The sequence below is a fragment of the Microtus ochrogaster genome, linkage group LG9 (genome assembly GCF_000317375.1).
Source record: "Microtus ochrogaster isolate Prairie Vole_2 linkage group LG9, MicOch1.0, whole genome shotgun sequence".
Classification (NCBI taxonomy): domain Eukaryota; kingdom Metazoa; phylum Chordata; class Mammalia; order Rodentia; family Cricetidae; genus Microtus; species Microtus ochrogaster.
This window is the reverse complement of record NC_022034.1, coordinates 31,509,096-31,520,437: the sequence shown is the minus strand read 5'-3', so window position 1 is coordinate 31,520,437 and position 11,342 is coordinate 31,509,096. Positions and strand designations below refer to the sequence as shown.

Here is an 11,342-nt window from a genome sequence, read left to right as displayed (position 1 = left end):
CCACCGCCCGGCTAAGCCTTTATTTTTTTATGTCTTCTCCCATGCATTAGAATACAATTTTCATGACTTAACTGGGTATATTCAAATGTTACACATGCACTAAGTCCCAAAGTACAAAAATAAGGCACAGATTGAACATTAGCAAAGTCCTCAAGGGGTCGGCAATACTGCCACAGATCACACTCTGTCCTGAGTGTGAGCTGAAGTACTTGAGCTCTGCTTAAGGACATCTTGCATACAATACATGTATTAGCCAAAGTACTCGAATGAATCTCCTAAAGTGGAAGATGTTTTCTTACATAAAGCTTTCCACAATATGATTATCATGCCCAATAAAAATAATGATTTCTTGATTTTGATAATAATCTGTATTCACATTTCCCCGCTTCACCAAGTATTTGTTTATGGTGTGAAAGACATTCCATCAGGGACCACCCATGCATTTTATTATGGTGTCTTCTAAATCCAAGGTGCTTTTCTTTTGTGTTACTGTCTTATTGAAGAAACTAGAAGCTCATTCTTCTCATAGACTTAGAGATTGTCATATGAGATTTGTCCTTTAGATTCGTCCTTTAGATTTGTCCAGCTCCTTCCTTAATGATACCATTTGTTCTTTACCCTGTGTTTCTAGTAAGCTAGTTATTAGAACTAAAGGCTACATGGAATTCATGCCAGTTGTTCCTGCTATGAATATTTTGTATTGCTGACATTATTGCACAATGTGATTATCCTTCCTAAGTAGCATACTAATACTAATCTCCCTAGGTTAAAGTGGTGACAGCCTAGCTTTTTTTTTTTTTTTTTTAAATTAAAGGTACAGCTACTACAAAAAGCAGGTAATCTGTGGGACTGGCAGAATATACAGTTGTCCAGCATGTTTCCTAGCATCTACCAAAGTTCATGATTTAAAATTAATTTTTCACGTGTAGTTCATTCCCTTTCTCTTTATTAGCTACCATATATATATAAAAGCAACCTTTTCCTTGTCACCTAGTCTATTTGGTTATTCTTAAATGCAGTTCCATTTAGAAACCCTGTTAAGCTTACTTTTCATGAGTGGGGGGTGGGAGATAATTTTGGAGATGAGGATAGCATCTTCTGAGTGTAGTAAGTCATGAATCCATGCTGATACTTCCAGTTCTGCTCACACAGTTCTGAGATGCTGGCGTTTCTTTCCCATTCACGTCTTATTTATATTTCTTTGGGTTTTAAATCATAAAATTTAATTCCTATAAGTATCAAAACATAAATACTCTTTCTTAAGATTAAAATAAATAGTTCCAGTTTTCTCCAGGGGAGTCTCACTGGGTATATTAACCACATTTCAAATAAGGAACCAACATGAAACAAACTCAGTGGGATTGTAGACTTTTTGTTTCATTTGGATTGTTTGAGCACTTTCTCTTATTGGTCTCTTGCTTGTATATTTTGCTTTCTGTTTTATGGGAGCCCTTTTCGTTGTTTGTTTTTGGTTTTTTTTTTTGAGGGGGGATTTGGTGTGTGTGTTTCTTGTTTTATGTTTGTTTGTCTTTACCCTTTTTTCTCTTTTTAAAAAAAACAAAGACAAAGTTGGGTAGATGGGAAGGGAATAAGGGGAGATCTAGGAGGAGTTTAGGGTGATGATCAGAATATGTTGTATATAAAAAGGGTTTTGTTTTTTTCTTAAAAAAAGAAGAAAGAAAAAGAAATAGTCCCAGTATAGTTAAGTCACTTCGGATGAGGTTTAAGGTGTCCTTGCTTTTTCATTCAAATGGGGGGAATGCAGACTTAACCAGTCTGCTTGTTAGGAAAGGAATGTTGAGAACCCCAGTCTGCTGGGGTGTGATCCTTCCCTTTGATTACTGTGGGTGTCACATGACACAGAATACTCAGACCTGTAAATATAGATCATTTGTTTCTACTAAATGTATGCAATTGAATTTGGTTAAAGTAAATACACTATGATGTTTGATAACAGACTTGTTATAGACTTCATGGAAAATGTTAAGCCATATGACTTTGAATACTTTTTCTCTGTTCTAACAACTGCCTTTTTTTCTTTTTTTCTTTATCCACTACAGAACCAAAGACAAACAGGAGAGACATACTCTTTACTGGATCAGGGCCAGGAAGCAGAGCAGTCTGGGCTGCAGACCCTCCATTCTAAGTGGCCTCTCTTTGATCTGACTGTGATTGACCAGCTGTTCAAGGAAATGTCTTATTGTTTGTTTGACTTGAAAGCATTGTGTAGCATTCTTAATCAACGAGCTCAGGGCCAGGAACCTAACCTGTCGTTATTACTGGGAATCAGATGTAAGTGGCTGATACTTTTATTCTGTTTGCTTTTTCTGTGTTAGCTTTGTGCTCTCCTTTTCTTTGGCTTTATTAAGTCTCTAACTCAGCTGGTGGTTTTAGGTTTACCTCTCACCAGTTCAGTACTAAAACTGATGTAAATTTGTGGAATCTCACAAGGGCATAGTTGCAGAATGCCTGGAGGTGTTTCCTGCACTGGGTCTGAGTGTGGCCTGCAGTGCCACTCCCCCTTCCCCTGGCTCTCCAGTCCTAAGAGAAGTCAGGGTGCCCTGCCCTGTGGGAAGTCCAAGGCTCCCCCTCCATCCAGGTCTAGGAAGGTGTGCATCAAACAGACTAGGCCCCCAAAAAGCCAGTACATGCAGTAGAATCAAAATCCAGTGTCATTATCATTGGCTACTTAGTTCACCCTCATTGTCAGCCACATTCAGAGAGTCCAGTTTGATTACATGCTTGTTCAGACCCAGTCCAGCTGGCCTTGGTGAGCTCCCATTAGATAAGTCCCACATCTCCGTGGGTGGACACACCCCTCGCGGTCCTGACTTCCTTGCTCATGTTCTCCTTCCTTTTGCTCTTCATCTGGGCTTTGGGAGCTCAGTCCAGTGCTCCAGTGTGGGTCTCTGTCTCTATCTCCATCCCTCGCCAGATGAAGGATCTATGGTGATATGCAAGATATTAATCAGTGTGTCTATGAGAGAAGGCCATTTCAGGCACCCTCCCCTCTGCTGCCCATGGACCTAGTTGGGGAAATCCCCTTGGACATCTGGGAACCCCTCTAGAGCCAAGACTCTAGCCAACCCTAAAATGGCTCCCTTGGTTAGGATAACTTCTTCCCTGCTCCCATATCCACCCTTCCTCCATCTCAATTATCCCAATCCCCCAAACTCTCCCCAGTCCTCCCCTTCTCTCTCCCCATCTCCCTTTCCCCCCAATCCACCCCCACCCCCTGCTCCCAACTTTTGCCTGGTGATCTTGTCAACTTCCAATATCCAGGAGGATAACTATATGTTTTTCTTTGGGTTCACCTTCTTATTTAGCTTCTCTAGGATCACGAACTATAGGCTCAATGTCCTTTGTTTATGGCTAGAATCCACTTATAAGTGAGTACATACCATGTTCCTCTTTTGGGGTCTGGGTTATCTCACTCAGTAAAGTGTTTTCTGTTTCCATCCATTTGCATGCAAAATTCAAGATGTCATTGTTTTTTACTGCCGAGTAGAACTCTAAAGTATATATGTGCCGCATCTTCTTTATCCGTTCTTCCCTGAACCTAGGGGAACCTAGGTTGTTTCCAGGTTCTGGCCATTATAAATAGTGCTGCTATGAACGTAGTTGAACAAATGCATCTCTTGGGTATATGCCTAAGAATGGTATTGCTGGATCCTGAGGTAGGTTGACTCCCAGTTTTCTGAGAAACCGCTACACTGATTTCCAAAGTGATTGCACAAGTTTGCATTCACACCAGCAATGGATGAGTGTTCCCCTTACTCACATCCTCTCCAGCATAGGCTATCATTGGTGTTTTTGATTTTAGCCATTCTGAAAGTTTGTGGTGGAACACGCTCTTTGGAATGCTTGCCTCAGTATGGTTTGTGTGTGACGAGACTATTTCTATTTTCTCCAGAAAATATTCTACTGTATTACCTCATAATAGGTACCTTGGCTTAAAACAGATGCTCTTAAAGAATGTCACTTGTTAAATAAAACATATATTTGTGTTAAGCAAGGTCAGCAGAATTTTACCCTCACTTCATAGAGGTATGTTGACATGCTTAAATATAGGCATGTGAAAAACACTGGTCAGTATTAGTCAGCAGATATCAGACACCTTCAGTGGTGTGGATACTAAGTTGGGTGCTGTCAGTGCAGATCATTAAACAACCCCCTCTCTCACATTAACTGAATTATTAGATGGATTCAGTAAGTACTATAATTGAGATGTGATCAAAGACTAGAACTGATTGATATACATGGTAAGGGCTGGAAAGGCTTTGTTGATCTTAGAGAAGATGCCAAATGATCACCGACACTGATTAGATCGGATCTCTTGGAGGAAGAAACAGAAGTTCACATATCACAGACTTCAGAGATGTAAAATCCCCCTCAGTTATTTTCTAATCTATATTTTAGTATAGCATTTGTTAGCCTTTACATTAATAGAGTTATGCTAATATGAATGCAGTGAAGGTTTGTGACTCCACCCCCTTCACCACCACTAATCCTCGTGGTAGCTTTTTTCAGACTTTCAGGTCCAAACTCCAAGTCCTTACCTTACATGTGGCATTGTGAAATTCTGTCTGGCCAGCTACTTTGAATTGCTGTGTCATGTGTCCCTTCAGTTGTCGATTGGCAGACCTACCCTAATTTTCTTAAAATTCTCTGCCTCCTTGGTTTTCATGACATCATTCCCAAGTTCTGCTTCTACTTTTATGACTGCTTAGCCTCAAGATTCTCTAGACTTCTCTGCAACTTTCTTACTGGGTTTCATCTGGGCACACTGTTAGCCCCAGCATTTGGGAGGCAGAGGCAGGTGGATCTCTGTTAGTTCAAGGCCAGCCTGGTCCACAGAGTGTTACAGAATAGGCAGAACTGCATAATGGGTCCCTGTCTCAAAAAAAATATAATATTGGAGTACACAAGGGTTATTAGTCAGTGGCTATTTTCATTTGTTTCCTCTTTTAGTCACTATTCTCTCTGAATACTTTCATCTTTTTCTGTTATTGCAATACTTTTCCCCATACAGATACTGATCTCTCACCTTGTCTAGAAGGCATCTTTGGTCTCCTGATTGTAGTCAACTCTTTATATATATTTTCACACTGGCTCTTTCCTAGGTATTAGAGACTCAGCATGACTCAAGTAGAGCCCCACTGTCCCAACCAGCTCTGCTCTCCTCAGAGTACTTAGTACTACCATACGCCACCTGATCCCAGTCCCTGACCCTCACTGTTGGCAGTTAAGCTCTATTGAGCTAATATTTACTCCTACCATTATGTCAGGCTCACATAACCCTGAACTCATCTTATTCATCCTCCTTTCCCTACCCATTTTTCATATTGTTTTCAGGGTTTTGTCTAAACCATAAATTGTTTTTCCTAATATCCTCCCTGTGTTAGAATAGGTTCTGCTTATCTCTGTAGCTTATTTCTTATGCCTCTTCTCACATGTATTTTGTCTTCTACTGTTTAATGGCTAGACACTACTAGTCTTGTTTCTCAGATTCTATCAGACTGCTGTGTTTTGTGCTTTGATAGCCCACCAATAAACAAGTCCCAGCCATTACTCCAGTTAGGTCTATGTATGTTTTGTCTGTCCCGCTGTCTTTTTTGGGTAGTGGTGAGTCATTCACAGTGTACTCTACGCCTAGTTATTTATGGAATCATTGACTTCATCCAGCATCATACCTTGATCATGGCAAATGTTCATCAGTGCTTAAAAAAAAAAAAAACAGTTAGTTGGCTGCTGTGCCGGAGGTTGAAAGAGTTTATTTCACATTTTTCTTGCTTTTTTATTGGAACATGCTTTAAAAAAAAAGAGTAGATAATTAAGAGCTAGCTGCTAGAACCTCACCTTCATTATTCAGACTTCGGGTCATTCTCTATACACTTGTTTCAGTTGTTTGAGATTATATGGTCCTAATACTCTGGCTATATCTTTTGAAACTAATGTCTGCATGCCAGAAAAACTCCCTTTTGTAATCATAAAATTTAAGACATTTAGTCTGTGCAAATAATTTTCAAATTTTGTCATTGGGAAAGAATTAAGTACACTAGTGGAACTTGCAAAGAGATGTGAGAAGTCGCTCTTTGTCACCTTGCTAATATTGCTATTCACCAAGCATGCTGAATTTGTGTATGCTATATGAATTTAATACATTTTAACTAGCAGTGGTTTTTTAAGACCATGCAGGTAGGGTCTTTTTAATCTCAAATAATGTATAATTTGAACCTAAGCCTCACTGGTCTTCATTGTACAGCATCATGTTTCCATGAGAATCTTGAGCTGTCTATTCAGAAACCTAAGACGTTCTCTCCATGCTTTCTTTACACAGCAATGAACTGTTCAGCTGAAGAGACTGAAAATGACCACAGCCCAGAAGCACTCACTAAAAAGCTCTCAGATGTGTGCCAGTTACGGAGGGACATTGATGAATTAAGGACTACAATATCAGACCGCTATGCTCAGGACATGGGAGACAACTGTGTTACCCAGTGATCAAGTGTTGGGCCACAGCAACAATGATCCATTGTGAAATGTGTTAGACTCCTTTGGTTATTTTAGGACTATAAGGGAAAGGTGAAGCTCCTTGTAGTGGACTTCAGCTTTGTTGTTTCTGTTGTTAGGTTTGCTTTTCTGAGGAAGTTTGACGGGGCTGATCAAATCAGGCAAGCAATCATGTTACTATTTGAAAAATGAGATAATGTCTGAAAGAAAAAGAACAAAACAACCTGCATTTTCAAACTACTGATTGTAGGACCAAGCTGTGAACAGTGCTCTTCAGATAAAGGCATAGGGTTTCCTTACTCCTGTCATTTTGTGTACATACATGTGAGTGCTCGTTCATTCTCTTGCTTGATCACTCTGTCTCCGTCTGTCTTTCTGTCTGTGTGTGCTTGCCATGCATGTGCATTTGCATATGCATGGACTCTGTCAACACAATAATGGGATTTCAAGGGTCAAAGCAAGACTTTAAAAGGCACACACTGTTGATTCTTCACTTTGGATTTTTCTAGGCAGACTGACCTGATCCAGTTCCAGGGCAGTGTTCTAATACAGAAGGCTAGCAAGCAAAATCATTAGTACTTTAAAAAGTGGCTGTATTGAGATGGTGTGCTTGCACAGTTGGGCTGATTTTGGCACTGGGGACAGCTGTTTCATTCCAAAGTGGTCATAGATTGTCTCAGCAGTGTGAAGCTGCCATGAGGATTTTTCCATTGGCTTTGTATGAAAAGTTAATATACAAAAAGTAATTGCAATTAATTTCAGCATACCCCTTACTATTTGTAATCTTTATTTATGATATATATATGTAAAGAGAGCCATATAAAATTAATAGGAGCCTTCTGAGGCCTTCAGTGACTAGTATAAAAAGGAAGATGATAAAGTAACTCTGGCAGGGCTGATTTTTATCCATACTTAGGCACTCACATTTAAGCAGTGTCAGGCCTGCTTTAAACTACTTTAAGAGAAAGCCAACTCATTATTCATATATGAATTAACAGTAACATAAAACAAAGCCTAAGTCTCAGTGATTTTTTAATTACTAGATTTGTTGCATTACAAACAGCTTGTCATGGAGTGTGATATTGCTTAGGTTGGTTCATTTGGAGCACAGGGTACTACTATGTAATGCAACTCATTTGAGCAGATACAGTCATTTAGACTTCAAATAATATTGTCTGTGTATCATTTTATATTTTAGAAAGATTATATATTTTATTGCCAGTTGAGAATTCATTACAATCTTTTTAATACAGGCAAAGCATTGCCTTTTATGGGTGTGTTTTCCCTTCCTTCCTTTCCTTTCTTCTTCCCTCCCTTCATCGCTCCCTCTCCACTTAATGCAACCCAATTTTCTTCAGGCAGGACTACATAGGTGGGAGAGTAAAGGGTGTGGAGCTGGCAGGATAGTACTGTTGACTGACATAAACTGTTTTCTTGCTAAGCTTATTCTGGTAGAAAAGATTTTTCTTAAACTCATCAATGAGAACTTAGTAGGACAGGCCTTTAAGGAGATTGCTCAGGAAGACGATTAGTTCAGAACTGAACTGTCCATATTCATTTGGTAGTTATATTTCAGTAGTTGGTTATACTATATAATAATGACAGATTTCCCTTCTATTTAGTGCTAAATCCACTCTACTCCTCTTGGGATCTGACTACTAATAAATCAGTGTGTTGAAGTGAGTATGCAACCTAGCTCTCTAACCCAGAGAGAATTCTCTCTTAAGAATTTGGTTCTTTAAAAATGTGTTCATTGGGTTTGGGGGGTAATGTTTTGATGATAATCAAGAAATTGTTCACTGCAAAAATATATGCTGTGCAAAAAATAACATGTGTAGATGGTCCCAAGCTGTAAAGTCAGATAATAGCATCTACTTGGTCAACCGCTACAACAAGTAATAGATTTACTTTGGCTTTGGATAGAGTCCTCCCGGTTCTTTCATGGTGTCAGAAATACAGCCACCTAAAACCATAGCCCTGTAGAGCAACTATTGCTGATGTGTGTTAGCATCTTCTTAGAGTACCTAAGTCCTAGGTTCTTAGTTTCATGCTTTAAGTTTTTCTACTTACTGCTTTTTAAGACAAATTTATGGTCATATACACATAGAGAGAGACATGCACAAATACCTTTCGTCTGGCCACTTTGCAATAAATAATTTTTGTTTTGGCTAGTTTTCTAAAACTTAATAAATTTAATTCACATATGTTAGAATAAAAATTTCTAATTAAGAAATTACCAGACTCTTATTGATACATTTTAATTTTTAAACTGTATACTACCATTAAAAAGGCGTTCAGATGTGATAGATTTTGATTCATATTTTGATATAATTGACTACAAAATACTAATCTCTTACTAGAGTCTAGAGTTAATGAAGGACTGTGATAATAAGGAGTCACCTTTGGAGGGAATTTTGAGGAAGACGGAGCTAGTTGTGTTCTAGTTAGTCAGCATTTCATTTTCCAGAAACATCTCCTTTCTTGAGACACACCCATGTTAGAATAATAATAATATCACATCCCATTGAAAACAAAAAAATTATCATTAGGTCAAGTGCGATATAGTGTTTTGTCCACATTTTGAAGTAGGGTGTACATGGAGTTACTATAATAACATAAGCCTACAATAAGAAGGAATTTAATTCTAAAGTAAATCTATCTGTAAATTTTCATATGCAATGATCTTTTTTCATTTATGCCTTTGTGTATAAAGTCTTATTCTCCTAAGAAGTGTTACACAGTATTTTACTTTTAGTCTATTCAAGGTGAAGCCATTTGAACACAGCCACGTAGAACAGAGGTAGGCTAACAGTTGCTGCAGGAAAGTCACCGTTTACCTATGCCAGTAGAACTAACTGAATCAAGGATTACCTATGCCAGTAGAACTAACTGAATCAAGGACACAGAAATGCCCTGTTCTCGCGTGTGATGTCAGAAAAGCAGACTTAAACTTAGTGCGTTTCCAGTGGCGTCTGGTTGTAAGAGTCTTGACAAGATACATATCCAAGAATTTTATTCTTAAGAGCATGGTCCCTTTTAATACTTGGGATGGATTCACTATTTAAAGTTAGCATTATTATATCTTAGTGATGGTTGTGGGAGTTTACTTTTGTGAAACTGAATTTAACTTTTAGTAGCTTGTTAGAAAATATTAAGAGCTAGAAAATGTTGCTAAAGTGAATATTGGACAGTTCGACTTAGAACGTTGTGAGAAAATATTGTTCTTGTTTCAGACTCATTGGGAATCTTGGGCAGGTTGTAAAGGGACCGTTTCATTGGAGAATGCTCTTTAAATATCAGCAATATTGAGCAACAGGAGCTGAGCAACAGGCTATTTTGCACAGTACTGTTCAGTGCTAGCACACCTCTGGTTTAGATTGCTGGAGTTCTTGTCTATATTTCTATCACTAGGATAGAATGTTCTATGAATGGCCACACAGAGCAAGCAGATGACATTTGGAGCCACCAGTAGCCCTTGCTTCCTATTCGTTTCCATTTCTGACAGTTCTTTTCAGTGCTCTCGAACAAAGAGAAACTGTCCTGTTTGGTAGAAAGAGTAAAATTTCAATTTCACCCCCAAAACACACTGATGGTAATTGCTGTATGAATGCATCATACATTTAATCATGAAAGGGAATGATTGAGATTCTTCTTATTTAAATGAAATATTCGATATAATAGAATGTACTTTGAAATCATTAAGTCATTGGCAACACTGTTGCAGCTGCATACAGAGAACCTTTTGTGCCTTTTTGCCTGCAGTGTTTATTTCTCTTACATGAGCTATGAGAATGTTGATTATTGCACCTTGTTCTTTGGTAAATAGACTTAAGAATTTTTCTAAAAAGAGCCATTTCTTCTTAGATGATAGTTACCTTAGTAAACTTGAGAGGATGTATCATATTTGGATGTGTTTGAAGCTCAGCCTTTTCTGTATAAAGAGCAGAAAATTCCTTTAAAATGTACTCATTTGTATGTATGTGTGTATTTATATATTATATATATGTAGTTATTTAAATACTTAAGCATGAAATTGACATAATGTTGGCGTGGTGACCAGAAGTAGTAAGGTGCTAGACGGTCACATTAAAAGCACAGCACAGCAGAGTGTGCAATCAGTCCCTGACTGGTGGGTTTGTAAACTAGGTTCAGTTTTTGAACCACCAGAATACCTCATGTGTAAATACAGTGTTCATGATTCAACTGAAATACAGTTATTGTAAAAAAAAACAAAAATGTGAAGCCACTGGCTGGCTTATGCCTTCTGACTTTGTTTTTCCTCCTTTTTGGAAAGGAGTTGTTTTTGGTTTTGTTTTTTAAATGGGGTTTACAGCTAGAAATTTGAATGCCAAAGTTCTATTTATTAAACTAAGAGAAAAAGTTTTCAATGTTAATGGCTAGTATTTTTCCACTGGACTATTGTTTGTTGATGTTGGAATTTGTATTTACAGAGAAATAAATTTTTTACAAAAATATTTTGTCTTTGTGGTACCTAATGTTGGTATAAGAATGTATATGACATTTCAGGCTCTCTAATCCAAGGTCTCAATGACCTGACTTTTAAGTAAATGCTCTCCATAAATATATTGAAGAATCTTTGATCAGAATACAAGACTTGGGCTTTCTAGGTCTCTTATTTCATTAGCTAAAAATCATTGCCTCAACATCTTTCTGGGAAGGTGGGTAGAATTCCCACAACAGCTGTAATAAGTGCAAAGTCAAGACTGTATACCTCTCAGCTGATAGAGCTGTGCTCCCTCAGGGATTGTGTACACCTCAGCTGATAGAGCTGTGCTCCCTCAGGGACTGTGTACACCTCAGCTGATAGA

The 11,342-nt window shown here is 38.2% G+C and overlaps 1 protein-coding gene across 1 annotated transcript in view; it reads left to right on the top strand.

Moving 5' to 3' along the window:
* Cep85l (centrosomal protein 85 like) overlaps positions 1–10,988 on the top strand; it is a 114,972-nt gene extending 103,984 nt beyond the window's left edge. Inside the window, exons 12-14 of the mRNA XM_005363626.2 lie at positions 2,061–2,292; positions 6,341–9,344; positions 9,379–10,988. Of these exons, the coding sequence (XP_005363683.1) occupies positions 2,061–2,292; positions 6,341–6,504 (396 nt within the window). The 3' untranslated portion in view covers positions 6,505–9,344; positions 9,379–10,988. The remainder of the gene's footprint in view (positions 1–2,060; positions 2,293–6,340; positions 9,345–9,378) is intronic.
* Positions 10,989–11,342: the final 354 nt, after the last annotated feature.